This window comes from Hyla sarda, chromosome 9, assembly GCF_029499605.1.
Source record: "Hyla sarda isolate aHylSar1 chromosome 9, aHylSar1.hap1, whole genome shotgun sequence".
Lineage (NCBI taxonomy): Eukaryota > Metazoa > Chordata > Amphibia > Anura > Hylidae > Hyla > Hyla sarda.
In genome coordinates, this window is record NC_079197.1 from 56,332,979 (window position 1) to 56,360,274 (window position 27,296).

General features: G+C 42.7%; 1 protein-coding gene across 9 annotated transcripts in view; it reads left to right on the forward strand.

Moving 5' to 3' along the window:
* The window catches only part of DLG3 (discs large MAGUK scaffold protein 3), a 390,374-nt gene that overhangs the window by 313,403 nt on the left and 49,675 nt on the right, over nucleotides 1-27,296 (forward strand). For 7 of the 9 annotated variants that reach the window (XM_056540771.1, XM_056540773.1, XM_056540775.1 and 4 more), the window contains 3 exons: nucleotides 10,712-10,888; nucleotides 11,029-11,101; nucleotides 12,088-12,175. In XM_056540771.1, the coding sequence (XP_056396746.1) occupies nucleotides 10,712-10,888; nucleotides 11,029-11,101; nucleotides 12,088-12,175 (338 nt within the window). Of the gene's footprint in view, nucleotides 1-10,711; nucleotides 10,889-11,028; nucleotides 11,102-12,087; nucleotides 12,176-25,623; nucleotides 25,670-27,296 lie in introns of all 9 variants that reach the window. The other 2 variants (XM_056540772.1, XM_056540774.1) reach the window with 1 other exon arrangement.

Here is a 27,296-nt window from a genome sequence, read left to right on the forward strand (position 1 = left end):
CAAACGCTCCCATAAAGAGATTCGCAAAACTTGGTCGAAACGTGTCCCCATAATAGTCCCACAGTGCTGTCGGTATATTTTTCCTTTAAATTTGAAAAAGTTATGTTCAAGGATAAATTGAATCGCTTTCAGGAGAAACTCCCACTGAGGTATAGGCATGGTGACATCTTGTTCAAGAAAGTAAGAGACTGCAGTTAAACCGAGATCATGTTTGATGGTCGTATAAAGCGATGTGATATCCATGGTTAGAAACGTATAGTTTTCTTTCCAGGTAAGTTTGCTTACGGTGGATATGAAGTCGCTGGTGTCACGGGTATAAGACTGTAGTGTGGTGACATTTTTGTAAATAGTAATCGATATATTGGGAGAGGTTGGAGGTGAGTGAATTTATTCCAGAGATAATTGGTCGCCCAGGGGGTTGTGTGGGATGTTTATGGATCTTTAGTAGGTGATAAAATAATGGGGTATCTGGTTCGGAAATCTTGATGAAGTTGTGTTCTTGTTTGTTGAGGACTCCTTCCAGACCTCTGGATAACAACTCAGTTAGATCTTTTTCATAAACTTTTGCTGGATTTTGCTGTAAGACTTTGTAAAATGATTTGTCTGATAATAGGCGGTTTGATTCCATGATATAGTTTTCACGGTCTAGGATCACAATACCTCCTCCTTTTGTCCGCTGATTTTATTATAATCTATTCAGATCTAGGAACAGATCAAAATCATTAGAGGTTTTTGAGGGGCAGAAGGACAAGCCTTTTGCTAGGACACTTAACCTGTCCAAAAAGACTTTGAATCCGATAGAGCTAAGTGTCCTAGCAAAAGGCTTGTCCTTCTGCCCCTCAAAAACATCTAATGATTTTGATCTGTTCCTAGATCTGAACAACTTCACTCGGAAAATGACTCTGAAGAGATTCTTCAACTTACTGAAAATGAACCACAGTATACAGACTAAATCCACCAAGTCTGAATATGTCCTAACATTGGATCCCCCTCCAATAGAAACTGGTCTAAAATCCAGATCGATATTCTACCCGACTCAACATCGAGGGAATTTCATTGAAACATTTATGGCTGAAGTATCAGCAGATTTTGAGTCTAAATATCAAAAAAGACAAGAGACCAAATAATAAATACAATCTGAACAAAGCTCAGAGAAAAGCAATAAAAACCCTGACAGAGGATGAATCGATTATAATAAAATCAGCGGACAAAGGAGGAGGTATTGTGATCCTACACCGTGAAAACTATATCATGGAATCAAACCGCCTATTATCAGACAAATCATTTTACAAAGTCTTACAGCAAAATCCAGCAAAATTTTAGGAAAAAGAACTGTTATCCAGAGGTCTGGAAGGAGTCCTCATCAAACAAGAACACAACTTCATCAAGATTTCCGAACCAGATACCCCATTATTTTATCACCTACCAAATATCCATAAACATCCCACACAACCCCCTGGGCGACCATTTATCTCTGGAATAAATTCACTCACCTCCAACCTCTCCCAATATATCGATTAGCATTTACAAAAATATGTCACCACACTACCGTCTTATACCCGTGACACCAGCGACTTCATATCCACCTTTAGCAAACTTACCTGGAAAGAAAACTATGTTTCTAACCATGGATATCACATCGCTTTATACTATCCATAAACATGATCTCGGTTTAACTGCAGTCTCTTACTTTCTTGAACAAGATGTCACCATGCCTATACCTCAGCGGGAGTTTCTCCTGAAAGCGATTTAATTTATCCTTGAACATAACGTTTTCAAACTTAATGGAAAAATATACCGACAGCACTGTGGGACTGCTATGGGGACACGTTTTGCACCAAGTTTTGCGAATCTCTTTATGGGAGCGTTTGAAGAACAAATCCTGTATCAAGACCCCCTGTTCTGTAACTGTATCTCGTACCAGAGGTATATAGATGGATATTTTTATTGTCTGGGATAACACCATAGCAAATCCCAAGGATTTCATCTCATCATTAAATAACACGTGGAATATTCAGTTCACGAACCACCAGTATGACAATAACGCAGAATTTCTAGACGTCATGGTGTCACATAATAAGGAAAAAAAGATCACCACCAAAAACCTTTTTCAAAGCAGTAGATGGGAATAGTTATTTGGATTATTCCAGCTGCTATTATCAGAAATGGAGCCAAAACATTCCCTACGGACAATTTAAGAGAATTCGGCGCAACTGCACATCGGATAAAGACTTCTTCACACACGAAGGGATACCCTAAATCCCTGATCCAGAATAGCAAACAAAAAGCTATGAAGACTGATCAGAACACTTGCCTTCAACCAAAATCTAAAAACCCTACCACTGCAGAAAACATGGAGAAATCCTACGCCTACAACTTCCTTACTACATACTCAACAGACCACAAAAATATAAAGAAGATTTTGAAAAAACACTGGGCTACTTTATTACTGGACCCTTTCCTGAAAGAAATTATTCCTCCAAAACCCCAGGTGACCTTCAGAAGGAACAAGTCACTAAAAAGCATACTGGCACCAAGCAAATTAAAAGCTTACAAAAACCACCTTTCTGAAAGGACTGGAGGGTTCTTACAAATGTGGAACATCAGCATGCAAATGCTGTACAAGCATTACACATCACAAAAAATCCTTTACTTCAAACATCACAGGCGAAACCTTCCAAATTAAGACCATCCATACTAACTTGTAAATCATCCTTTGTTGTCTATTTACTGGAGTGCACTTGCAAAAGCCAATATATCGGATTATTATGGGATGTGTTTGACAGACGCAGTAGAGGGCTCAGGGGTGAATTTTGCTGAAATGTTTTTTGGGGGGCATGTTGCATTTAGGAAGCCCCTATTGTGCCAGAACAGGAAAAAAAACAAAAAAAAAACACATGGCATACTATTTTGGAAACTACACCCCTCAAGGCACGTAACAAGGGGTCCGGTGAGCCTTAACACCCCACAGGTGTTTGACGACTTTTCGTTGAAGTTGAATGTGTAAAGGAGAATTTATTTTTCACACTAAAATGCTGGGTTTTCCCAAATTTTTTAATTTTTACAAGGGGTAATAGAAGAAATTGCCCCACAAAATTTGTAACCCCATTTCTTCTGAGTATGGACATACCCCATGTTTGGACGCCAAGTGCTCTGCTGGCGCGCTACCATGCTCAGAAGAGGAGCGCCTTTAACCCCTTAACGACGCAGGACATATATTTACGTCCTGCGCCGGCTCCCGCGATATGAAGCATCACATCGCGTCTGTCCCGGCGCTCATAAACGGCCGGGACCCGCGGCTAATACCACACATCGCCGATTGCGGCAATGTGCGGTATTAACCCTTTAGAAGCGGCGGTCAAAGCTGACCGCCGCTTCTAAAGTGAAAGTATCCTGGCTAGTCAGTCGGGCTGTTCGGGACCGCCGCGGTGAAATCGCGGCGTCCCGAACAGCTTGCAGAACAACAGGAGGGCCCTTACTTGCCTCCTCAGTGTCCAATCGACGAATGACTGCTCTGTGCCTGAGATCCAGGCAGGAGCAGTCAAGCGCTGATAACGCTGATCACAGGCGTGTTAATACACGCCAGTGATCAGCATAGGACATCAGTGTGTGCAGTCTTATAGGTCCCTATGGGACCTATAACACTGCAAAAAAAGTGTTAATAAAGGTCATTTAACCCTTTCCCTAATAAGTTTGAATCACCCCCCTTTTCCCATAAAAAAATAACAGTGTAAATAAACATATGTGGTATCGCCACGTGCGTAAATGTCCGAACTATAAAAAATATATCGTTAATTAAACCGCACGGTCAATGGCGTACACGCAAAAAAAATTCCAAATCCAAAAAAGCGTATTTTGGTCACTTTTTTATACCATTAAAAAATGAATGAATAAAAAGTGATCAAAAAGTTTGATCAAAACAAAAATCATACCGATAAAAACTTCAGACCACGGCGCAAAAAAATGAGCCCTCATACCGCGCTGTGTAGAAACGGAAGCCCCCAAAAGTTACAAAATGGCGTTTTTTTCTTCTATTTTGTTGCACAATGATTTTTTTTTTCCGTTTCGTCGTGAATTTTTGGGTAAAATGACTGATGTGACTGGAAAGTAGAATTGGTGACGCAAAAAATAAGCCATAATATGGATTTTTAGGTACAAAATTTAAAGGGTTATTTTTAAAAGGTAAGGAGGAAAAATGAAAGTGCAAAAAACGGAAAAACCCTGAGTCCTTAAGGGGTTAAAGGGAAAACTTTTTTTTTTTTTTTTTTTTTTTTTAAATCAACTGGTGCCAGAAAATTAAACAGATGTGTAAATCACTTCTATTAAAAAACAAAAACTAAAAAAAAATAAATCTTAATCCTTCCAGTACTTTTTAGGGGCTGTATACTAAAGAGAAATGCATTTCCTCTGATGTCATGACCACAGTGCTCTCTGCTGTCCATTTTAGGAACTGTCCAGAGTAGGAGAAAATCCCCATAGCAAACATATGCTGCTCTGGACAGTTCCTAAAATGGACAGCAGAGAACACTGTGGTCATGACATCAGAGGAAATTAATTTCTTTTTTGGATTTCTCTTTAGTATACAGCGCCTTAAAAGTACTGGAAGGATTAAGATTTCTTAATAGAAGTGGTTTACTTATCTGTTTAATTTTCTGGCACCAGTTGATTTACAAAAAAAGTTATCCAGTGGAGTACCCCTTTACATGGCCCCTGACTTCTATTCCAAACAAATTCTCTCTCCAAAAGCTTAAAGCCCCTGTGGTGACCACACATGTGACCCTATTTTGGAAACTACACCCCTCGCAGAATTCCAAAGATCTGTCAAACCCCAGCGTTTGACAGATCTTTGGGACAGTGGGCTGAGCAAATTAAAAATTACATTTTTCATTTTCACGGACCACTGTTCCAAAAATCTGTCAGACACCGGTGGGGCGTAAATGCTCACTGCACCCCTTATTACATTCTGTGAGGGGTGTAGTTTCCAAAATTGAGTCACAGGGGGGTGGTGGGGGGGGGGGGGGTCCGTTGTTCTGGTTCTATGGGGGCTTTATAAAGAAGACATGTGGCCTTCAATTCCGGACAAATTTTCTCTCCAAAAGACCAATTCACTCCTTCTCTTCTGAGCATTGTAGTTCGCCTGCAGAGCACTTTACATCCACATATGGGGTTACAAACTTTTTGGGTCTATTTTTTTCCTATTTTCCCTCTGTGAAATTGAAATTTTTCATTTTTACAAGGGAAAATAGGAAAAAGAGCCCCCCAAAATTTGTAATATATACAGTGGTCCCTCAACATACGATGGTAATCCGTTCCAAATGAACCATCGTATGTTGAGGTATCTGTGCAATGTAAAGAATAGGAAGTTGTACTCGCCTGTCCCCGCCTCTCCGGACCGTCACCGCTGCCCTGGATGTTGCGCTCCATCGCTGTCGCAGCGTCCCTGTGATGTCCCTGCCACTCCGGAATGTGTCTGCTGCCCGGGATCGTCACTCTCACGTCGCCGCCATCATCTTGCCGCTCCTATTGCATGGCGGGACGGCATGCGCGGCGACGTGATGACAACAATGGAGATCTCCGGCGATGGAGGGGATCCCGAAGAGGACGCTCCAGAGCCCCGAGGACAGGTAGACCATCACCGGAGCACACGGGGCACCGTAAACAGCTATCCGGCGGCAACTGAAGCAGTCAGCGCTGCCGGATAACAGTTTATGCGATCGCCCCAACATACAAAAGCATCGTATGTTGATGCTGCCTTCAACATGCGATGGCCTCTGAGAGGCCATCGCATGTTGAAATTATTGTATGTCTGGGCCATCGTACGTCGGGGGGGGGTCACTGTATATTTTTTTATTTTTTTATTTTCCTATCCAACTTTAACGAAAATTTGTTAAATCCCTGTGGGGTGTTAAAGCTCACTATACCCTTTGTTACGTTCCGTGAGGGGTGTAGTTTCCAAAATGGGGTCACAAGTGGGTATGTATTTTTTTGCGTTTGTCAGAACCTCTGTAAAATCAGCAACCCTCTGTGCAAATCACCGATTTAGGCCTCAAATGTACACAGTGCGCTCTCACTCCTGAGCCTTGTTGTGCGTCCGCAGAGCATATTACGCCCACGTTTGGGGTATTTCTGTACTCGGGAGAAATTGTTACAAATTTTGGGGGATCTTTTTTTACTTTTACCTCTTGTGAAAATAAAAACTATGGGGCAACACCAGCATGTTAGTGTAAAATTTTTTTACACTAACAGGCTGGTGTAGACCCCAACTTTTCCTTTTCATAAGGGGCAAAAGGAGAAAAAGCCCCCCAAAATTTGTAGTGCAATTGCTCCCTAATACGGAAATTCCCCATATGTGGCCCTAAACGGTTTCCTTGAAATATGACAGGGCTCTGAAGTGAGAGAGCACCATGCGCATTTGAGGACTAAATTAGGGATTGCATAGGGGTGGACATACGAATATTCTATGCCAGTGATTCCCAAACGGGGTGCCTCCAGCTGTTGCTAAAGTCAGTGGAGGCTCCGTTTTTGAAACACTTCTGTACGATACATTTCATTTTTATTGGGGGGGGGGATGCAGTGTAAGGGGGTGTGTATATATAGTGTTTTACCTTTTATTGTGTTAGTGTAGTGTTTTTAGGGTACACTTGCACTGGCGGGGGTTTACGTGGAGTTTCCCCCTAGGAGTTTGCAATGTGGCGGAAAATTTGCCACAGCTCAAATTTGAAGAAGGAAACTTACTGTAAACCCACCCATGTGAATGTACTATAAACATACAGCTTTTTCAAAGCTACAACTCCCAGCATGCACTGACAGACCGTGCATGCTGATAGTTGTACTTTTGCAACAGCTGGAGGCACACTGGTTGGAAAACCTTCAGTTAGGTTCTTTTACCTAACTCGGTATTTTACAACCAGTGTGCCTCCAGATGTTGCAAAACTACAACTCCCAGCATGTTCTGATCGCCGAAGGGCATGCTGGGAGATGTAGTTATGCAACAGCTGGAGGTACTCAACTACAACTACCAGCATACCGAGACAGCTGTTTGCGGTGTGGGCATTCTGGGAGTTGTAGTTTTGCAAGATCTAGAGGGCCACAGTTTAGAGACCACTGTACAGTGATCTCCAAACTGCAACCCTCCAGCCGTTGCAAAACTGCAAATCCCAGCATGCCCAAACAGCTAGGCAACTAGTCACTGGCTTCTGTGGGATTGCTGCACCAGGAAGCCACATTGCCATCCTCTGCCGTCTGAAGCTGATGGTAAGTGAACCTCCGGCGCCGGTTCCCCCGTTCTGCCCGGACTACAGTGGGTAGGCAGAGCGGGGGAACCGAACTTTAACCCCTCCGCCCCCGATCTGCTGTTGGTCGTCGCTTCTGACCAACCAATAGGAGGGGTGGCACCCCTGCCACTTCACTCCTATCCTTTCAGGGGGATCGTGGGTGTCTTGGACATCCCCGATTCCCCCTTATTTTCTGGGTCTACGGAGACCCGTAATGACCCGGATTCGCCGCAAAATGCCGGTGTGAATTCACCGGCGATTTGCTGTGATCGCCGACATGGGGGATGCCTGCTTAATGATTTCAGCGGGGACTGAAATTCCCACAGGCATACAGGTACGCCCTTGGTCCCTAAGTGGCTAAAGTAGGAAGGTAATTAACTCTTTTTGACCAACATAACCTACAAAGGCTCTGACAGTTTAGAAGGTAAACTCGTATGACAATCAGTGGGAGCCAGCTGTCATACACAGCCGAGCTCTCGAAACAAGTGTTAAAAGTGGAACAGAGCTTTGCCAATTAACCCTGTAGATAATGTCAATGTGACCACAGCATCTTCAGGGGAGGACGGAGTTCCGATTGATGTCATGGCAGCCGGAGGCCAAGTCACTGCTTTAGTGCTGGGCGATATACCAGTTCATACCTAATACCGGAATTTTTGTCCAGCACGATATGAATTTTTCCCAATACCACAATACTGGTTTGGTCCCTCCCGCTCGGGAATGAATGATCAGCCCAGCACTGCGCTGTCCCCATTGGGAAACTAATCATATGTGACCCGCAAGCGCTGTTCTGCAAAAGATAAACAAAATAAACTTTAACCGTCGGTCCGGACTTGCTTCCTGGGCACGGGAACGTCGGAGAGCCGTCAGCCTATCACTGGCCGCAGCGATATTCCGCCTCAGCCGGTGATAGGCTGAGCCCACTGTCATGTTAGAAGCCGGCTTCTTACATGACAGTGGGCTCAGCCTATCACCGGCCGAGGTGGAGCATCGCTGCGGCAGGTGATAGGCTGGCGGCTCTCCGTCGGTCCCATCTCCAGGAAGAGCGTGCGTTAAAGTTTATTTTGTTTACCTTTTGCAGCCCCGGCATAGGGATACAGCGTACAGTATACAGTGTCAGCGCCGGCGGCCTGCAGCAAACAGGAGGACCAGGAGGGCAGCGCTTGCGGGTGATGTGAGTATTTACCCCGATGGGGACAGCGCAGCGCTGGGCTGATAATTTTTTTTTTTTTTTGGGGGGGGGGGGGGGGGGATACCGTTATTTGCCTGCAAAAAAAAAAAAATCATGAAGTGGCACCTACCACAAAATGTATTCAAATAAAAGCCTCTCCTGCTAAAAAAGCCCCCACACTACTCCATTGGATAACGAAAAAAAAAAGTTATGGCATTCAGAGTATTGGGACACAGTTATTTCAATAAGAAAAAGTAGTAGTGCTGTATTTTGGGATTCCTCCCTTTATCAAGCTTTCGGGATTCCTCCCTTTTATCAATTTGTAGTTTTCCAATAGCTGCAGTTGGGAAAGACAGATATAATTACATGTTGTATCTTTTTTTTTTTTTTTCTCTCTCCACACAATTTAGGGAGGTAGAAAAATGCCTTTAATTACCATTATGGGGCCTTTTGTTCACCATGCTGCTGCTGCTCCAGCACGAGGGATGTAGAAATGAAACACTGTGTGCTCACATAGTTATATCTCTGCATGAGTTGGGTGCAGAATGGAGCACTTGATTGAAGCTGGGAATGGAGGAGACACATGTAGCTGCTGGGGCGGGGGGCTTTTCGGCAAAGGGTGGCAGCGGGGTGGGGGGGAATTGACAAATTTCTGGGTTTTTATTTTATTTTACTGTGTTCACTATTGGGTGAAAATGATGTTCTCTTTGGGGGTGGGTTCACGCTACGTTTTGAAGATAGTCACCGGATCCAGCTGGGGGGAGTGAAAACCGGGCGCTCCTTACGCTTTTAGGTCCGGTCACAAAACCGAATACGGGGCAAAAATTAGCCAACCGGAGTAACTACCTTACTCTGGTCGGTTCATTCAAATGAATGAAATACGGGCTGGGTCCATATGTAAGAAATGTAGTGTGAACCCACCCTTATTCTGTGGGTTGGTGCAATTATGGAGATACCCAATTTATATAGCTTTATTTTTATTTTCCATCTTTTGCCCGACCTTCCTTCCTTCAAATCCCTACGAACGTGACAATACCTATTATTATGTATAGGTTTTTGTTTAACGGCCATTGTTGTGATGGAGAGAAACGGGTCCCTGTGGCTCCAGTTTACTACTATGGGGGCTGCCGGGCGCCATTGGTTGTGGATGGGAATAGCAGGAGAAAAAGACTGCACTTGCTGTCATTTTTCTCCCGCTATTCTCCCCTGATGCCCATCACACTGCCGTGTCATAACGGCAGTGTGAAAGTAGCCTGACTTCAATGGGTAGGAAAATACACAGCAGCACAATATAGCATCTGTGACCCTACCCTGAAAGGGAATCTGTAATCTGTGTCATCCGTATTCATCTTTTGGTACAGGCTGGAATTTCGTGTGACGCTGATGATACTTGCCAATCCTCAATCTCTGGCCATGTTCGACCATTATCTTCCTTATTCAGATGGCCTACTTGGTGCATGGGTGGCCCTCCAGGAGCACGTTGTCACGGCTGCTACTTCCTCAGGCCTGCTCACAGCCGGGCGGAGTGAGGAAGCTGAAGCGGTGATGTCAGCATGCTCCTGGAACGCCTACAGTCCGAAAAAGTAACATAAAAGGCAAACTTGGCAAGGGATCAGGGATAGGTAGATATCATTTTCAGGGTCACCTGCACAACCAGCCTGTACAATCGTATTTTCTTCTCTAGGGCTTCTCTCTCCTTTTGCTGTTGGCTGGGGGTGTTCCTTTAGGAGCATGACAATGTGCTCCTTTCTCCCCCTTCCCACATGGCCAGCACTGGAGCATACCATGTCCGCAGTATAGGGTGCAAGTCCAGAAGAAATCCATTCATTTTGTGCCCATAGAGTAACATATATAAATTTGCATACAAACAATTAATTGATATATTCTCTCGCATTCGTGGTCAATGTGCCTGGAAATTGCTGTCCTATGTTTATAAATGCTGCAGATGTCTGGCCTCTGTCTTCCCTTCTCACAAAGTTCAGCTGTCACTGCTAAGTTCAGGGAGGCTGTGAGTGAGCAGAGCAGGGAGATGAGTCCTCCACCTCCTGTGGATAGGGGTTTAGAACAAAAGTACCTGAGTTCCCCTTTAATGATAGGGTGGAAATTGAAAGTGCTATCTCAGCCTTATATTCAAGTTGGAAGAGTCTTTATTTGCTTTTGTCTGATTGTGTGAAGTAATGCTGGCATCTCATAAAAAACGATGTTCATCTATTTGTGATTCCTCATAATAGATTAATCACTTTTGTTATCTGAACGATCTATTAAACAGGGCCTTGTTTGACTATGATCGATCTCGGGACAGCTGCTTGCCAAGCCAGGGGCTAAGTTTCTCTTATGGAGATATTTTACATGTTATCAATGCCTCTGATGACGAATGGTGGCAGGCTAGGCTTGTCACACCCCATGGCGAAAGTGAACAAATTGGCGTGATTCCCAGCAAAAAAAGGTGAGCGGATTTCATAGTTTAAAGTCAACATGTTGAGCTATAATTTAATTTTGCTTGGCAAAATGAATCAACATGCACTGATTAATAGTTGTAGGTACCTTTTTTAAAAAGAAAAAAGTCTACAGCGCCTTTTTTTTCAGGGTTGAGAAAAAAGAGAGAGCACGGCTGAAAACAGTCAAGTTTCATGGGCGTTCTGGTATGGAGACAAACAGAGTGAGTATGCTTTGGCACATAAATGTAACTTAATAATATGTCCACATTTGCAATCAGCAATTTTAAAACCTAAAGGAGATCTCCGGAATAGGAAAATTATCGTCCATACTGCCGGAAGTCAAAAAAATAAACTGGTACATACCTTCCTTTGCTCCCCCAGTGCCTCCGGTAACTGGCTCCGGTCTCCGCCGCGGTTCTTTTCCTGGTTGCTGGTAGTTGGAGAGTCATACTGCACTCAGCCAGTCACCGGCCGCAGCGAAGTCCCGACTCGGCACGTCACCCTGCCACTCAGCCTATCGCCGGCCGAGTCGGGACTTCTCTGCGGCTGGTGATTGGCTGAGTGCAGTATGACTCGCCGACCACTGGCATCCAGAAGAAGAAGACCGTGGCTGAGACCAGAGCCGATTACCGGGGGAGCGAGGAAGGTATGTACCTGTTAATTTTTGTTACGGCCAGCAGTATAGACGATGATTTTCCTTTTAACAATCTCCTACCGTGTGCACAGCTCCTATGTGCACCTATGTGTGTTCATGCTTATAAGCTACAGACAAATACTTTGTGTCTAATCCTGCAGTTATGCTACTCTACCACCAAAGGAAATTTGCAGCGGTGACCTTTTCCAGCAAAACTGGATGGTTGAGCTGCTGTTTTTTTTTTTTTTTTTATAATAGTAGCAAGGGTTTTAAGTTCAGTTTCTGAAGACAGGCTAAGTTTTGGGGTTTGTGTTCGTTTTTTTTTTATTTTATTTTTTTTCTGTCTAAACTTCATGTTGCCCTTGCCTCCTAATTCATCACACTATTCCATTATGATTTTTGCTTGTTTGTGCATGACATATAAACCCATATTTGATAATTTTTTTTTTATCAATTATTTTTTATTTTTTTTGTCTTTTTGTTTTCTCTTTTCTGCTCCTGTCTCGTATCCTACACTTTTTGGGCATTTCATTCCTTTTTATCCATTGTTTGTCATCATCCCATCTGACAAAGTCCATCAAATCAAAGCGCAAAAAGAGTTTCAGACTGTCCCGCAAGTTTCCATTTTACAAGAGCCTTGTTCAAGAGTCTGGGAATGCACGTGAGTAAGAAAAGGGATTAATGACCCATGAAACCTCAAATAGTTTAGTGCTTTAAGATTAATAGTAGTGATTGCATAAATAGAAATGCACATACTATCCTGTCCTCCACTGCATCGAGGTGTTAAGGGGTGTCTCACATTGGGACTCCCTCTGAGCTGAGGTGAAGAGTATGCAAGAGTGCTTCTCACTCTGGTGGACTTGGGTTTCTACCTTTTTGTAATGCTACTTTTGTCCCACCAAGGAAATTTCTGGTTGGCAATGGTTTTTCTTACCATAATCATCCATTTGCCATAATTCCATTGTAGAAGTGGTTGCCATTATGCTTCCCAGAACACATCTTCTACATTGTGACAGGGAGGCACGTCAGGAGTGGAGGACATATCAGATGTTTCCTGGCTATAAATTGCTCTACCTCAGAATGCGTAACTGCTATGTAACTGTAAGATGCAGTTTTGGCAGGGAACAGAACAAATCCACCTAGTGGCTGTTTTTTTCAATCGCAGTAAAAACATGTAAAGGTTGAAGATTTTTAACAGCAAGTAAATAGCAAAGTTACTTATAATTACATAAAATTTAATTTGGTTACCGGTACTCTTTAAAGCCAAGATTATTTTTGTACAGCTTTAGAAGCTTAGCCTGTAGAAGCAGAGTCAGAAGGTATGAGTTCAGTGTACATATTGAAGCTAACTTTTCACAACCTTGGGCTGTAACAGCTACTGATGACCAAGATTGCCTCAAGCAGTTATATAATCTGTTATAGAGGGTTATAGGGAAAACTGCAAAATAGTGCAGTATTACTTTGTGCATAATGTTCCTGCAGGTCTCATCCTGCTCTACACATGCTAGTCTTTTGTATCACTGTGTGTAATCCCAACAGACCACTGTTTTCAGTCCAGCCAGAAATAGTCTGAAAATGCTGACTCGAATAGTGCTCATTGAATTGAATGTCATACTGCATCAGGCAGTTCTCAAATGTGCACCTTTTCCAGCCCACTGGAGCAACTGAAAGCTGAACTAATTTATGCAGGCTAAAGTCAGCAACCGCCGAGCCGCGAGGTTCATGACAAATCGAATTACTGTAACTTTGCTCATCTAACAGTGATGTCCCAATCAGCTAGGGTGCATCAGGAGGGTGCCTTACCTGCCTCCGTCCGATCAGTGATTGATTGCTCCAAGCCTGAAATCCAGGCTTGAGCAATCGACTGCCGATAACACTGATCAATGCAATGGCATTGATCAGTGCATTGAAACAACTGCATGATATAGTCCCCTATGGGGGCTATAACATTGCAAAAAAAAAAAAAGGTTAATAAAGATGATTTAACCCCTTCCCTAATAAAAGTTTGAATCACCCCCTTTCTCCATTAAAAAAAAAAAAACTGTGTAAATAAAAATAAACGTGGTATCACCGCGTGCGTAAATGTCCGAACTATAAAAATATATTGTAAATTAAAGCACACGGTCAATGGCGTATGCGTGAAAAAAAAAATTCCAAAGTCCAAAATAGCGTATTTTTGGTCACTTTTTTTATACCATAATTTTTTTTTTTATAAAAAGCGATCAAAAAGTCAGATCAAAACAAAAATGGTACTGCTAAAAACTTCAGATTACGCCGCAAAAAATTAGCTTATACCTCCCCGTATGCGGAAAAATAGAAGTTAGAGGGGTCTGAAGATGCCAATTTTAAACCTATTAATTTTCGTGCATGTAGTTGTGATTTTTCCAGAATTATCACTTTAATTGTATGAACCTACAGAATAATTTGTCATTTTTACCAAAAATGTACTGCGTAGAAACAGAAGCCCACAAAAGTTACAAAATGGCCTTTTTTTTTTTCTTCAATTTTGTCGCACAAATTATTATTTTTTTTTTTTTTTTTTGTTTCGATGTAGATTTTTGGGTAAAATGACTGATGTCATTACAAAGTAAAACTGGTGGTGCAAAAAATAAGCAATCATATGGATTTTTTTAGATGCAAAATTGAAAGGGTTATGAATTTTAAAATTCAATGAGTAAAAAACGAAAGTGCAAAAAAACGGAAAAACACTATGTCCTTAAGGGGTTAATGATTCCATACAATGAACAGCGTAAACGGGGGAAAAAAAGTCCAAAATTGCTGCCTTTTGGTGACATCACATTCACAAAAAATAACAAAAAGCGATCAAATAGTCTCACAAACACAAGTGATACTAAGAAAAAACTACAGGTCATGTGCAAAAAAAACTTGCCCGTACAGTGAAATCTCCCTTAGTGGACACCTTCCAATAGCAGACAGTTTTTAATTCCCCAGCCAGAGTCCCATAAGACTTAACCCCTTAAGGACCAAGGACGTACTGGTATGTCCTTGGTCCTGCTCCCCTGATATAACGCGGGGTTACACGGTAACCCCGCATCATATCACGGCGGGCCCGGCATCATAGTGAAGCCGGGACCCACCGCTAATAGCGCGCAGCGCCGCGCGCTATTAACCCTTTAGCCGCGCGCTCAGAGCTGAGCCGCGTGGCTAAAACCGAAAGTGAAAGCTGCCGCTTAGCTCAGTGGGCTGTTCGGGATAGCCGCGGCGAAATCGCGGCATCCCGAACAGCTTACAGGACAGCGGAGGGCCCCTACCTGCCTCCTCGCTGTCCGATCGCCGAATGACTGCTCGGTGCCTGAGATACAGGCATGAGCAGTCATGCGGCAGAATCGTCGATCACTGGTTTCCTATGAGAAACCAGTGATCAATGATGATCAGTGTGTGCAGTGTTATAGGTCCCTATGGGACCTATAACACTGCAAAAAAAAAAGTGAATATCATTGAACCCCTCCCCTATTAAAAGTTTGAATCACCCCCCTTTTCCCATAAAAAAAAAAAAAAAAAAAGTGTAAATAAACATGTGGTATCACCACGTGCGGAAATGTCCGAATTATAAAAAATATATCAATTAAACCGCTCGGTCAATGGCATGCGCGCAAAAAAATTCCAAAGTCCAAAATAGTGCATTTTTAGTCACTTTTTATATCATTTAAAAATGTCAATAAGTCCTATCAATGCAAAAATGGTACCATTAAAATCACGGCGCAAAAAATGAGCCCTCATATCGCCCCATACACGAAAAAATAAAAAAGTTATAGGGGTCAGAAGATTACAATTTTAAACGTATTCATTTTCCTGCATGTAGTTATGATTATTTCCAGAAGTAGGACAAAATCAAAGCTATAGAAGTAGGGTATCATTTTAATCGTATGGACCTACAGAATAAAGATAAGGTGTCATTTTTACCGTAAAATGTACTGTGTAGAAACGGAAGCCCCCCAAAAGTTACAAAACAGCGTTTTTTTTTTTTTTTTTTTTTCAATTTTGTCGCACAATGATTTTTTTTTTTCCGTTTCACCGTAGATTTTTGGGCAAAATGACTAACGTCATTACAAAGTAGAATTGGTGGCGCAAAAAATAAGCCATCATATGGATTTTTAGGTGCAAAATTAAGGCAAGGAGCAAAAAACGAAAATGCAAAAAACGGAAAAACCCCGGTCATTAAGGGGTTAAAGGGATACTACAGCGGAAAACTCAAAAAAAAGATTTTTTTTTTTATAAATTGGTGCCAGAAAGTTAAACAGATTTGTAAATTACTTCTATTAGAAAAATCTTAATCCTTCCAGTTTTAGGGGATGTATACTACAGAGGAAATGTTTATCTTTTTGGATTTCTCTTATGTCACGACCACAGTGCTCTCTGCTGACATATGCTGTCCATTTTAGGAACTGTCCAGAGCAGCATATGTTTGCTATGGTGACTTTCTTCTGCTCTGGACAGTTCCTAAAATGAACAGCAGAGGTCAGCAGAGAGCACTGTGGTTGTGACATAATCTTTAGCTTTTTGGAGTTCTTATTTCTGTATTATGCAGCCCATAAAAAGTACTGGAAGGATTAAGATTTTTTTTTAACCCCCTTGGGGAACGGAGTTCATTATAACCCTAAGGACTGGAGCCTTTTTTGCAATTCTGACCACTGTCACTTTAAGCATTAATAACTCTGGGATGCTTTTACTTTTCATTCTGATTAAGAGAGTTTTTTCATGACATTGTACATTCAGGACATTGTGCATCATTTCTAGGGGAAAAATTCCAAAATTTTATGAAAAAATTGGAAATTTGGCATTTTTCTAACTTTGAAGCTCTCTGATTGTAAGGAAAATAGATATTCCAAATAAATTAGATCTTGATTCACATATACAATATGTCTACTTTATGTTTACATCATAAAGTTACCATGTTTTTACTTTTGGAAGACATCAGAGGGCTTCAAAGTTCTACAGCAATTTTCTTATTTTTTTCAAAATCGAAATTTTTCAGGGACCAGTTCAGTTTTGAAGTGGATTTGAAGGGCCTTCATATTAGAAATACCCCATAAATGACCCCATTATAAAAACTGCACCCCTCAAAGTATTCAAAATGACATTCAGCAAGTGTTAACCCTTTTGGTGTTTCAAATGTTGCTGAAATGGTTTTAGGGGGGCATGTTGCATTTAGGAAGCCCCTATGGTGCCAGAACAGCAAAAAAAAAAAAAACACATGGCCTACTATTTTGGAAACTACACCCCTCAAGGAACATAACAAGGTGTACAGGGAGCCTTATCACCCCACAGGTGATTGACAAACTTTTGTTAAATTGAGACGTGAAAATAAAAAATTTGATTTTTAACACTAAAATGCTGGTGTTACCCCAAACTTTTCATTTTCACAAGGAGTAATAGGAGAAAATGTCCCACAAAATTTGTAACCCCATTTCTCTCGAGTAAGGAAATACCTCATATGTGCATGTAAAGTGATCTGCGGGTGCTCTCGAAGGCTTAGAAAAGAAGGAGCGACATGGGCTTTTGGAGAGCTAATTTAGGAAGCCCCCATGATGCCAGAACAGTAAAAAAAATAAAAATAAAAAAATAAACACGTTGCATACTATTTTGGAAACTACACCCTTCACAGAATTTAATAAGGGGTGCAGTAAGCATTTATACCCCACTGGCATTTGACAGATCTTTGGAACAGTGGGCTGTGCAAATGAAAAAAAAATCTGTCAGACACCTATGGGGCGTAAATGCTCACTGCACCCCGTGTTAGATTCTGTGAGGGGTGTAGTCACATGTGGAGGGGGTCCTCTGTTATGGCACCATGGCGTCTTTATAAACACACACAGCCTTTAATTCCAGCCTAATTCTCTCTCAAAAAGCCCAATGGCGCTTCTTCTCTTCTGAGCATTATAGTTCACCCGCAGAGCACTTTACATCCACATATGGGGTATTTATATACTCAGAAGAAATGGGTTTACAAATTTTGGGGGTCTTTTTTTCCTATTACCCCTTGTGAAAATGAGAAATTTGGGGTTACACCAGAATTTCAGGGGGAACTTTTTTTTATTTTTTATTTTCATGTCCAACTTTAATGAAAATTTGTCAAAGAACTGTGGGTTGTTAAGGCTCACTATACCCCTTGCTAATGGGGTCACATGGATGTGTTTTTTTTATTTTTATTTATTTTTTTAACCGCTGTAACGATCAGCCACCCCTGTGCAAATGACCAATTGAGGCCTCAAATGTACATGGCGCGCTCTCTCTCCTGAGCCATGTAGTTCGTCCGCAGAGCATTTTACGTACACATATGGGGTTTTGGGGGTCTTTTTCTCCTTTTACCTCTTGTGAAAATTAAAAGTATGGGGCAATACCAGCATGTTAGTGTAAAATTTTTTATTTTTTTACACTAACATGGGAATAATTTGTAACGCAATTACTCCCAAGTACAGAGAGACCCCATGTGTGGCCCTAAACTGTTGCCTCGAAATAGGATAGGGCTCTGAAGTGAGAGCGCCATGCGCATTTGAGGCCTAAATAAGTAATTAGCAATAGGGGCGGACCTGGTTACAAGGATGGGGCTTGTCTCCACCAAAACCCTACAGCAGTGTTTCCCAAACAGGGTACCTCCAGCTGTTGCAAGACTCCCAGCCTGCCAGAACAGTCTATGGCTGTCCGGCAATACTGGGAGTTGTGGTTTTGCAACAGTTGGAGGCTTCGTTTAGGAAACACTGCTGTATGAGATGTTTTTTTTATTGGGGGGGGGGGGGGGGTGTAATGGGGTGTATATGTAGTGTTTTACTTTTTTATTTGGTAGTGTAGTGTTTTTAGGGTACATTCACACAGGCAGGGGTTTACAGTAGGTTTTCTGCTGGGAGTTTGAGCTGCGGCAGAAAATAAGCTGCAGCTCAAACTTGTAGAAGGAAACCCACACTAAACCCGCCCTTGTGAATGTACATTCAAATGGGGGGGGGGGGGGGGGGGGGCAAACCTTCAGCTGTGGCAAAACTACAACTCCCAGAATGCACTGACAGACCGTACCTTTTTGGAGTTGTAGTTTTACAATAGATGGGGGCACACTGGTGATTCTGAGCCGTGTGCCTCCAGCTGTTGCAAAACTACAACTCCCAGCATGTATGGTCTGTCAGTGCATTCTGGGAGTTGTAGTTTTACAACAGCTGGGGGCACGCGTGTTGTAATCACTGAGTTAAGAAACAGACTCTTGCTCAGTGTTTCCCAACCAGTGTGCCTACAGCTGTGGCAAAACTACAATTCCCAGCACGGCCAGACAGTCAGGGATGCTGGGCGTGTAGTTCTGCAATATCTGGCCCTTCAGATGTTGCAGAACTACAACTCCCAGCATGCCTGAACAGTCTGGGCATGCTAGCAGTTGTTATGCAACAACTGGGGAAGAACAGTTTGGAGACCGCTAAGTAGTGGTCTCCAAACTGTAGCCCTCCAGATGTTGCAAAACTCCAAGCATGCCCAGACTGTCCAGGCATGCTGGGAGTTGTAGTTCTGAAGCATCTGAAAATATTACAGAACTACACCCCCAGCATCCATGACTGTCTTGCCATGCAGGGAATTGTACTTATCCGGAGGGCTACAGTTTGGAGACCACCGTATAGTGTTCTCCAAACTGTGCCACTTAACATGTGGCAAAACTACAACTCTCAGCATGCCCAGACAGTCGGTGCATGCTGAAAGTTGTAGTTTTGCAACATCTGGAGGACCAAAGTTTGAAGACCACTGTGTAGTAGTCTCTAAACTGTGACCCTCCAGATGTTTCAAAACTACAACTCCCAGCATGCCTAGACAGCCTTTGGCGGTCTGGGCATGCTGGGAGTTGTAGTTTTGCAGCTTTTAGAAGGCCACAGTGAAGATCACTTACCGCTATCTTCGCTGCAGCCTTCTCCACGCTGCGCACATCGCCGCCACTCCACATGGCCGCCCGTGTTCCCATTCCTGCTCTGCCCCGACTTCGATCGATGGGCAGAGCGGGGGAAATTAACTCCAAACCCCGCCCCCCTCCTGCCATTGGTTGTCAGCCTGATCGACCAATGGCAGGGGATAGGAGGGGGTGGCAACACTGCCACCTCACTCCTATCCTTAAGAATGGTCTGAGCTGATCTGGTCTGAATTGACCTGCGATTTGCGGCGATTGCTGTGATGGGGGGGCGGTGTTTTGGCTCAGGACCCCCCTAGGCATTGCCACGGGATTCCTGCTGTTAGATATTGGCAGTCATCCCAGTCCGATCACCACCCGATGAGCGGCGGTGATCGGAAATACGGAGGGCGTATGGATAGCTGTTCAGAAAACCGCTGTTTAACCCCTTAAGGACGCAGCTCATTTTTCACCTTAAGAACTCTGCCCTTTTTTTGCACATTTGACCACTGTCCCATTAATAACTCTGGGATGCTTTTACTTTTCATTCTGATTCCAAGAGTTTTTTTTGTGACATATTCTACTTTGTTAGTGGTAAATTTTCATCGATACTTGCATCATTTCTTGGTTAAAAATTCCCAAATTTTATGAAAAAATTGAAAATTTAGCATTTTTTAAGCTTTGAAACTCTCTGCTTATAAGGAAAATGGACATCCCAAGTTATATATTAATTCACATGTACAATATGTCACTTTATATTGTCATCGTGAAGTTGACATGTTTTTTGCTTTTGAAAGACATCAGGGGGCTTCAAAGTTCAGCAGCAATTTTCCAGTTTTTCACAAAACTTTCAAAATTAGAATTTTTCAGGGACCAGTTCAGTTTTGAAGTGGATTTGGGTCCTTCATATTAGATATACCCCATTATAAAAACTGCACCCCTTAACGTATTCAAAATGACATTCAGTAAGTGTGTTAACCCTTTAGGTGTTTCACAGGAATAGCGGCAAAGTTGAGGAGAAAATTCACAATCTTCATTTTTTACACTCATGTTCTTGTAGACCCAGTTTTTGAATTTTTACAAGGGGTAAAAGGAAAGAAATCTTCCTATAATTTGTAACCCAATTTCTCTCGAGTAAGTAAATACCTCATATGTATATGTGAAGTGCTCTGTGAGAGCACTAGAGGGCTCAGAAGGGAAGGAGCGACAATGGGATTTTGGGGGGCTTTTTTTTCCCTATTTTCCGATGTGAAAATGAAAAATTTTGGGTAACACCAGCATTTTAGTTTAATTTATATATTTTTTTTTTTCATTTTCCCATCCAACTTTAACGAAAATTCGTCAAACACCTGTGGGGTGTTAAGGCTCACTATATCCCTTGTTACGTTCCATGAGGTGTGTCGTTTCCAAATTGGGGTCACATGTGGGTATTTATTTTTTTGCGTTTATTTCAGAACTGCTATAAAATCGCCCACCCCTGTGCAAATCACCAATTTAGGCCTCAAATGTACATAGTGCGCTCTCACTCCTGAGCCTTGTTGTGCGTCCGCAGAGCATTTTACGACCACATATGGGGTAGGGGTGAACTAACAAGTCTATTTACTAGCAACTCGGCATATAAGACAGTGAAAATTGTCCACTTAAAAAAAATCAGTCTTTTATAGGCTGAGTTGCTAGTAAAAAAAAAAAAAAAAAAAAAAAAGATCCTAACAACTGCACACAGTGCAGAGGAGCCTAACTTCTATGTCTCCATACACAGACTATACAGCCTGAAAGGCAGGAAAAACCAGTGAGCCGTCTAAACTGTCTATAAAGCCCTGGGGTGAGATCTTGCTTACAGACTATCTCTACTGTCTGTAATATCTCTCTCTCTCTGTCCTGCTGTTGTGTGCACATGCACTTTACCTCCAATCCTCCCCCCCCCCCCCCCATAGGCTTGTAATGCCTGCCTGTAATTTAATGCTGGAGTGATCTTACAGAAGTTAGGTTTATCCGATTATCAGAGAGGAATATGTTCTGACAGGAAAAGGAAAAAAACCTGATAACAGGAGAAATGAGCATTTTTGTTTAATAAGATATATATTAAAACGTGTCTTATTAGCTTGTACTATTGATCTATGCAAAGTTTGTTGAACAGGAATGCTTTAATGAGTTTTAATTGACAGAGATGAGTAATATCTATAGTAAAAATTGAGATGGGTCTGCCCTTTGCATAGGTGATGGCCTTTAATCCTATAGAAAACCCCTTAAAAGAAAGCGGTCATCCTGTTCATCCACACTAAACCAATACACTGGGCTATAGTGTGGGTGAACAGGAGATGCAGGGTCAGTGAGTTAAATACACACCTTCAGTCCGGCGTGGTGTCCTGTCCCTCTGAAGGTCTGCTTCTATCTTCGGTGAATTGCGCAATGGAGGCAGGTCTGCCGAGTGAATTTGAACATTCATGATCGCTGGTCACGTGACCAGGGATCATGAATATCCTCATTCACCCAGGTGGACCTTAAGAGGAACATCGCACCGAACTGTAGGTACATATTTAACTCACTGACCCTGCATCGGTCTCTTATTCACACGCACTATAATCCAGTGTATTGGGTTTAGTGTGGGGAACATGATGACCATTGAGAAACTGCAGACTACAGTAGCTTTTCTTTTATTTAATTTTTTTGTTAGTAGCTTAGCACTGTTTGCATGTGGAGCTTCTTTGTGCAGTGGCAGTATTTTTTGGGGTAGCTTCATGTTGACAGTTACATGTTCTGTGTAGGAAAATAAAGGATCTACACTGCTATGCACCTCTCTGATCAGGAAAAAAAAGAGAAAATGTACTAAGTTACAAAAGTTACCTTTTTGCTTTTACATATGCATAGGCTATTTCTTTTTCATGGCTATAGTCAAATGTACCAGAAATGTTGCAGACTTGCATACTTTTAGAAGTGGGTTGTGCCTGGTTTATAGCTGACTAGAACATTGTCCCATATAGGTGAATGGGACAGAACTGTAATACCAGGTGCAGCTGATAAACGAATTACAGAGCAGTGCCTGATAGACCGAGGATACAGTCTGCCAGTGGGGTTGTAAAATTTGCAATAAATCTGTGTGATTTTGGTGCGCTTTTGCTGCTATGCATTTTGGAGCGGAAATCTGCAGCATATATGCCCAACCCTCAGTGTTTAACCCCTTAAGGATGCAGCCCTCTTTCACCTTAAGGACTGAACCCTTTTTCGCAATTCTGCCCACCGTCCCTTTACAAACTAACTCGAAAACGCTTTTACCGAGCAGCAATTTAGAGCTCTAATGAAAAGACGGGGAACCACACGTTTTTTTTTTTTGTTTTTTTTAAATAAAAAGCAAAAAATAAAATGTGTGTGGTTGCCAGTCTTTTCATTTTCAGCCAAACAGCAACAGCCTGATGTTACCAGGGTGGGCGGGGACCATTGTTACTGGCCCTCCCCAGCCTAAATAACGGCAGCCTGTTACCGCCTAGGCCCAAGAGTGCCATATTTGGCACTCTGGGCCTGTTGGTATCGGCTATTCCCTGTACCCCTGTGGCGTTCGGTACCGGGGTAATAATTTGAAATTAGCGCTAGCTGTTTTTGGGGCTAACGCTAAGCCCCGACTTAGTAATGGACTCCGTCTACAAGACGGCTTCCACTACTAAGCCTGTAAAGTAATAAAGAAAAAAAGCGCACACACAAGTTAAAAAATTTTTTTTAGGAAAAACACTCCCCCACAGCCCTTGTTAACCATTTTATTAAAAGAAAAGAAAAAAATGCAGGTCATCGTTGTAGTCCACCGATTCCGATGTAGTCCTCCGCATTCACGTATCTGAAACGAGAAGACAAACACAAAAAAAATGGGTTAGTACCTGGAGAGCCTAACTTACCACCCCCGTTCGAGCTCCGTCATCTTCCTGCATTGCTAATAGTCCATTGACAGAGCAGGAACGGAGGTGGGTAAGTGGCCATGTGATCATCGTATCCAGCCATCTATACAGGTGGCTGTATACTACATTAATGTAGCAGAGCGCAACTGCCTCTGCTACTTTTGCAAAACTACAACTTCCATCCTGCCCGGACAGCCTTTTGCTGTCTGGGCATGCTGGGAGTTGTAGCCCCTTCACTTTATGACTAGGCTAAGCTACACCCCACGCTAAACTCTCTAAACTACACTTCATCTGCCTGTAAAACTAAGTTAGCTACACTACACCCGTGTACAACTACGCCAACTATGCTAGAACTGGGCTTACACTACGCTAACTACTCTAAGACTATGCTGCGCTCACTACTCTAAGACTACGCTAACAATACGCTACGCTAAAACTGTGCTAATGCAACGCTTCACTAAATACATTAAAACTGCGCTAAAACTAATCTACGCTAAAACCGCACTAACGCTACGCTAAATACACTAAAACTGCACTAACACTACGTTAAATACACTAAAACTGCGCTAACACTACGCTATGCTAAATACGCTACAACTGCGCTTACACTATGCTACACTAAATACACTAGGCTACGTTAAATACACTAAAACTGCGCTAACACTATGCTACGCTACAACTGCACTAACACTACGCTATGCTAAATATGCTAAAAACTGTAAAACCGCGCTAACACTAAACTAAAGCTACGCTAAAATTGAGCTAATGCTACGCTAACTACGCTAAAATCGCGCTAACACTACGCTAACTACTTTATACCGGTGTAAAACTACAACTCCCAGCATGCCTGGGCAGCCTTTAGCTGTCTGGGCATGCTGGGAGTTGTGGTCCCATCAGCTAAATTACAACTCCCAGCATGCCTGGGCAGCCTTCAGCTGTCTGGGCATGCTGGGAGTTGTGGTCCCATCAGCTAAACTACAACTCCCAGCATGCCCGGGCTGCCTTTAGCTGTCTGGGCATGCTGGGAGTTGTAGTCCTAAATTACAACTCCTAGCATGCCTGGGCAGCCTTTAGCTGGGATCCCGATCGAGCTGGCGACCGATCGCGCTGGCGGGAGTCAAGTGGATGACAGCGCTATCGGGCATAGGGATCCCGATAGCGCTGGCGATCGAGCGCGCTGGCGGGTGACAATAACACGGGCCACAGAGGCTATGAGAGCTCCGTGCAGCTCTCCCTGTGATAGCCTAAGTGAGACTGCCGTGAGCTGCGTTGTGCGAGTATTAAATATGTCACGTGACACTCGCACACCCCCAGCCCCCGCAGTAACCAGTGGTTGGGGGGGTGGTGTGCGAGTGTCAGCCTATAGAATGTGATGGAGGCGGAGCGCTCGAGCAGGGAAAACTGCTGAGTCACTCCATCACAATCTATGGCAAATTACAATCCACGGCACTGCACCGGGATGCCTGCTGAATGATTTCAGCAGGCATCCCGGTCCGGTCCCCAACCGGCTAGCGGCGGGGACCGGAATTCCCACGGGCGTATGCATACGCCCCACGTCCTTAAAGGGGTAGTCCAGTGGTGAAAAACTTATCCCCTATCCTAAGGATAGGGGATAAGTTTGAGATCGCGGGGGGTCCGACCTCTGGGGCCCCCTGCGATCTCTCTGTACGGGGCCCCGGCTCTCCGCCGAGATAGCGGGTGTCGACCCCCGCACGAAGCGGCGGCCGACACGCCGCCTCAATACATCTCAATGGCAGAGCCGGAGATTGCCGAAGGCAAGATAGGGGATAAGTTGTAAACCACTGAATCACCGCTTTTGGTACCAAAATGATTTTGGTACTACTCTTTTTCAGAAGTGGAGTACACAATCTATGCTAGTATGTACTGTTCCATATATACTGTGTAAGCTGCATTTGGTATGGATAGTAGATTATCTAAGAAATGTTGGGTATTTTGAATTATGTTTTGTGAGTTAACATAAATTTCCTTCTATAACTTAATAGAAACTTTGTTCCTATAGCGTTTTATTAAATTACTTTGTGGGAGGTGCTTATGGTTCTTTGACGTTCCAGCTCTTTCTTTCACCTCTTCTCTTTTGTAGTGCTCTTTTTCTACCATTATATTGATAAATTAAAAGGGGCAAATTGCAACATCCTCCATTTTAGGCAAATTTTTTTTTTGCTTGGAAACTTGTCAAATAAGGAAGCCATGAAATCTTTTTGTGTGGGGTGTTTTTATTTATTGATTTTTTTTTTTTTTTGGGGTGGGGGGGAGGGGCTGCAGTTCCTAACACTCTCTTACTGGCTGTCTCTCACTGTCTGTCTTTCTCCTCTTTCTTGTCTGTAATATCAGGACTTCCCTGGCTTAAGTGACGATTATTATGGATCAAAGAGTCTGAGTAAGTCCCTCAGTGTCAGTGGGAGGGGGCAGTTCTCCTGAGTTGTGATGTCTGCTTGTGGGCATGTCTTGTTAGGTTTGGGAAGTTGAAATGTTTGGTATTTGTGATTTTTATCTTATTTTATTTTTTTACCTATGTTTATGTATTAAAGAATCTGCTGCAGTATAGATAAGTGATTAATTTAGGACACTGACATAGCTATATCCCCAAAGTTTTCATATACTTGCCAGTAATTGCATTGCAACCTTCTTGTATTGGGGATCAAGTCTTATTAACTATAACAGCTGTTCGCAAATATGAGAATTTGTCAAAACTTTGCTTTAACCCCTTAACGACACAGGGCGCAAATGTACGTCCTGGTGAGCAGGTACTTAACGCACCAGGACGTACATTTATGTCCTATACATAACCACAAGCATCGGAGCGATGCTCGGGTCATGCGCGGCAGGTCCTGGCTGCTGATAGAGCAGATGTCCGCCATTAACTTCTCAGATGCCGTGATCAATACAGATCACTGCATCTGCAGCGCTGCAGTCACTAAAATGGATGATCGTATCGCCCGCAGTGCTGCTGTGGCGATCCGTTCATCCAGAGCTGCAGACGGAGGTTCCCTCACCTGGCTCCGCTGCCTTCCTGGCGTCTTCTGCTCTGATCTGAGATCGAGCAGACCAGAGCAGAAGATGACCGATATAATACTGATCAGTGCTATGTCCTATGCATAGCCCTGAACAGTATTAGCAATTGAATGATTGCTATAAATAGTCCCCTATGAGGACTGTCAAAGTGTAAATATAAAGTGTGAAAAACCCCTCCCCCAATAAAAACGTAAATTGTCCAATTTTCCCTTTCACCCCCAAAAAGTGTGAAAAAAGAGAAAGATATACATATTTTGTATCGCCACATGCGTAAATATCCGAACTGCTTTTTTAAATAATATTTGTATTAAAAGTTTTATATAAGAAAGTATGGGATCAATAAAAAGTACAGATCACGGCGCAAAAAATTAGCCCTCATAGCCGCTTATACTGAAAAATGAAAAAGTTATAGGTCTTCAAAATAGGGAGATTTTAAACGTACTAATTTGGTTAATAAGTTTGCGATTTTATTTTTAAGCGCAACAGTAATAGAAAAGTATGTTATTATGGGTATCATTTTAATCGTATTGACCCAAAGAATAAAGAACACCTCATTTTTACCTTAAATTGTACGGCGTGAAAACTAGAGATGAGCGAACTTACAGTAAATTCGATTCGTCACAAACTTCTCGGCTCGGCAGTTGATGACTTTTCCTGCGTAAATTAGTTCAGCCTTCAGGTGCTCCGGTGGGCTGGAAAAGGTGGATACATTCCTAGGAAATAGTCTCCTAGGACTGTATCTACCTTTTCCAGCCCACCGGAAAGCTGAACTAATTTATGCAGGAAAAGTCATCAACTGCCGAGCCGAGAAGTTCGTGACGAATCGAATTTACTGTAAGTTCGCTCATCTCTAGTGAAAACGAAACCTTCCAAAATTTGCAAAATTGCAGTTTTCTTTTTAATTTCCCCCACACAAATAGTATATCATTTTGGTTGTGCCATACATTTTATGGTAAAATGAGTGATGGCATTACAATTTACAACTGGTCGCA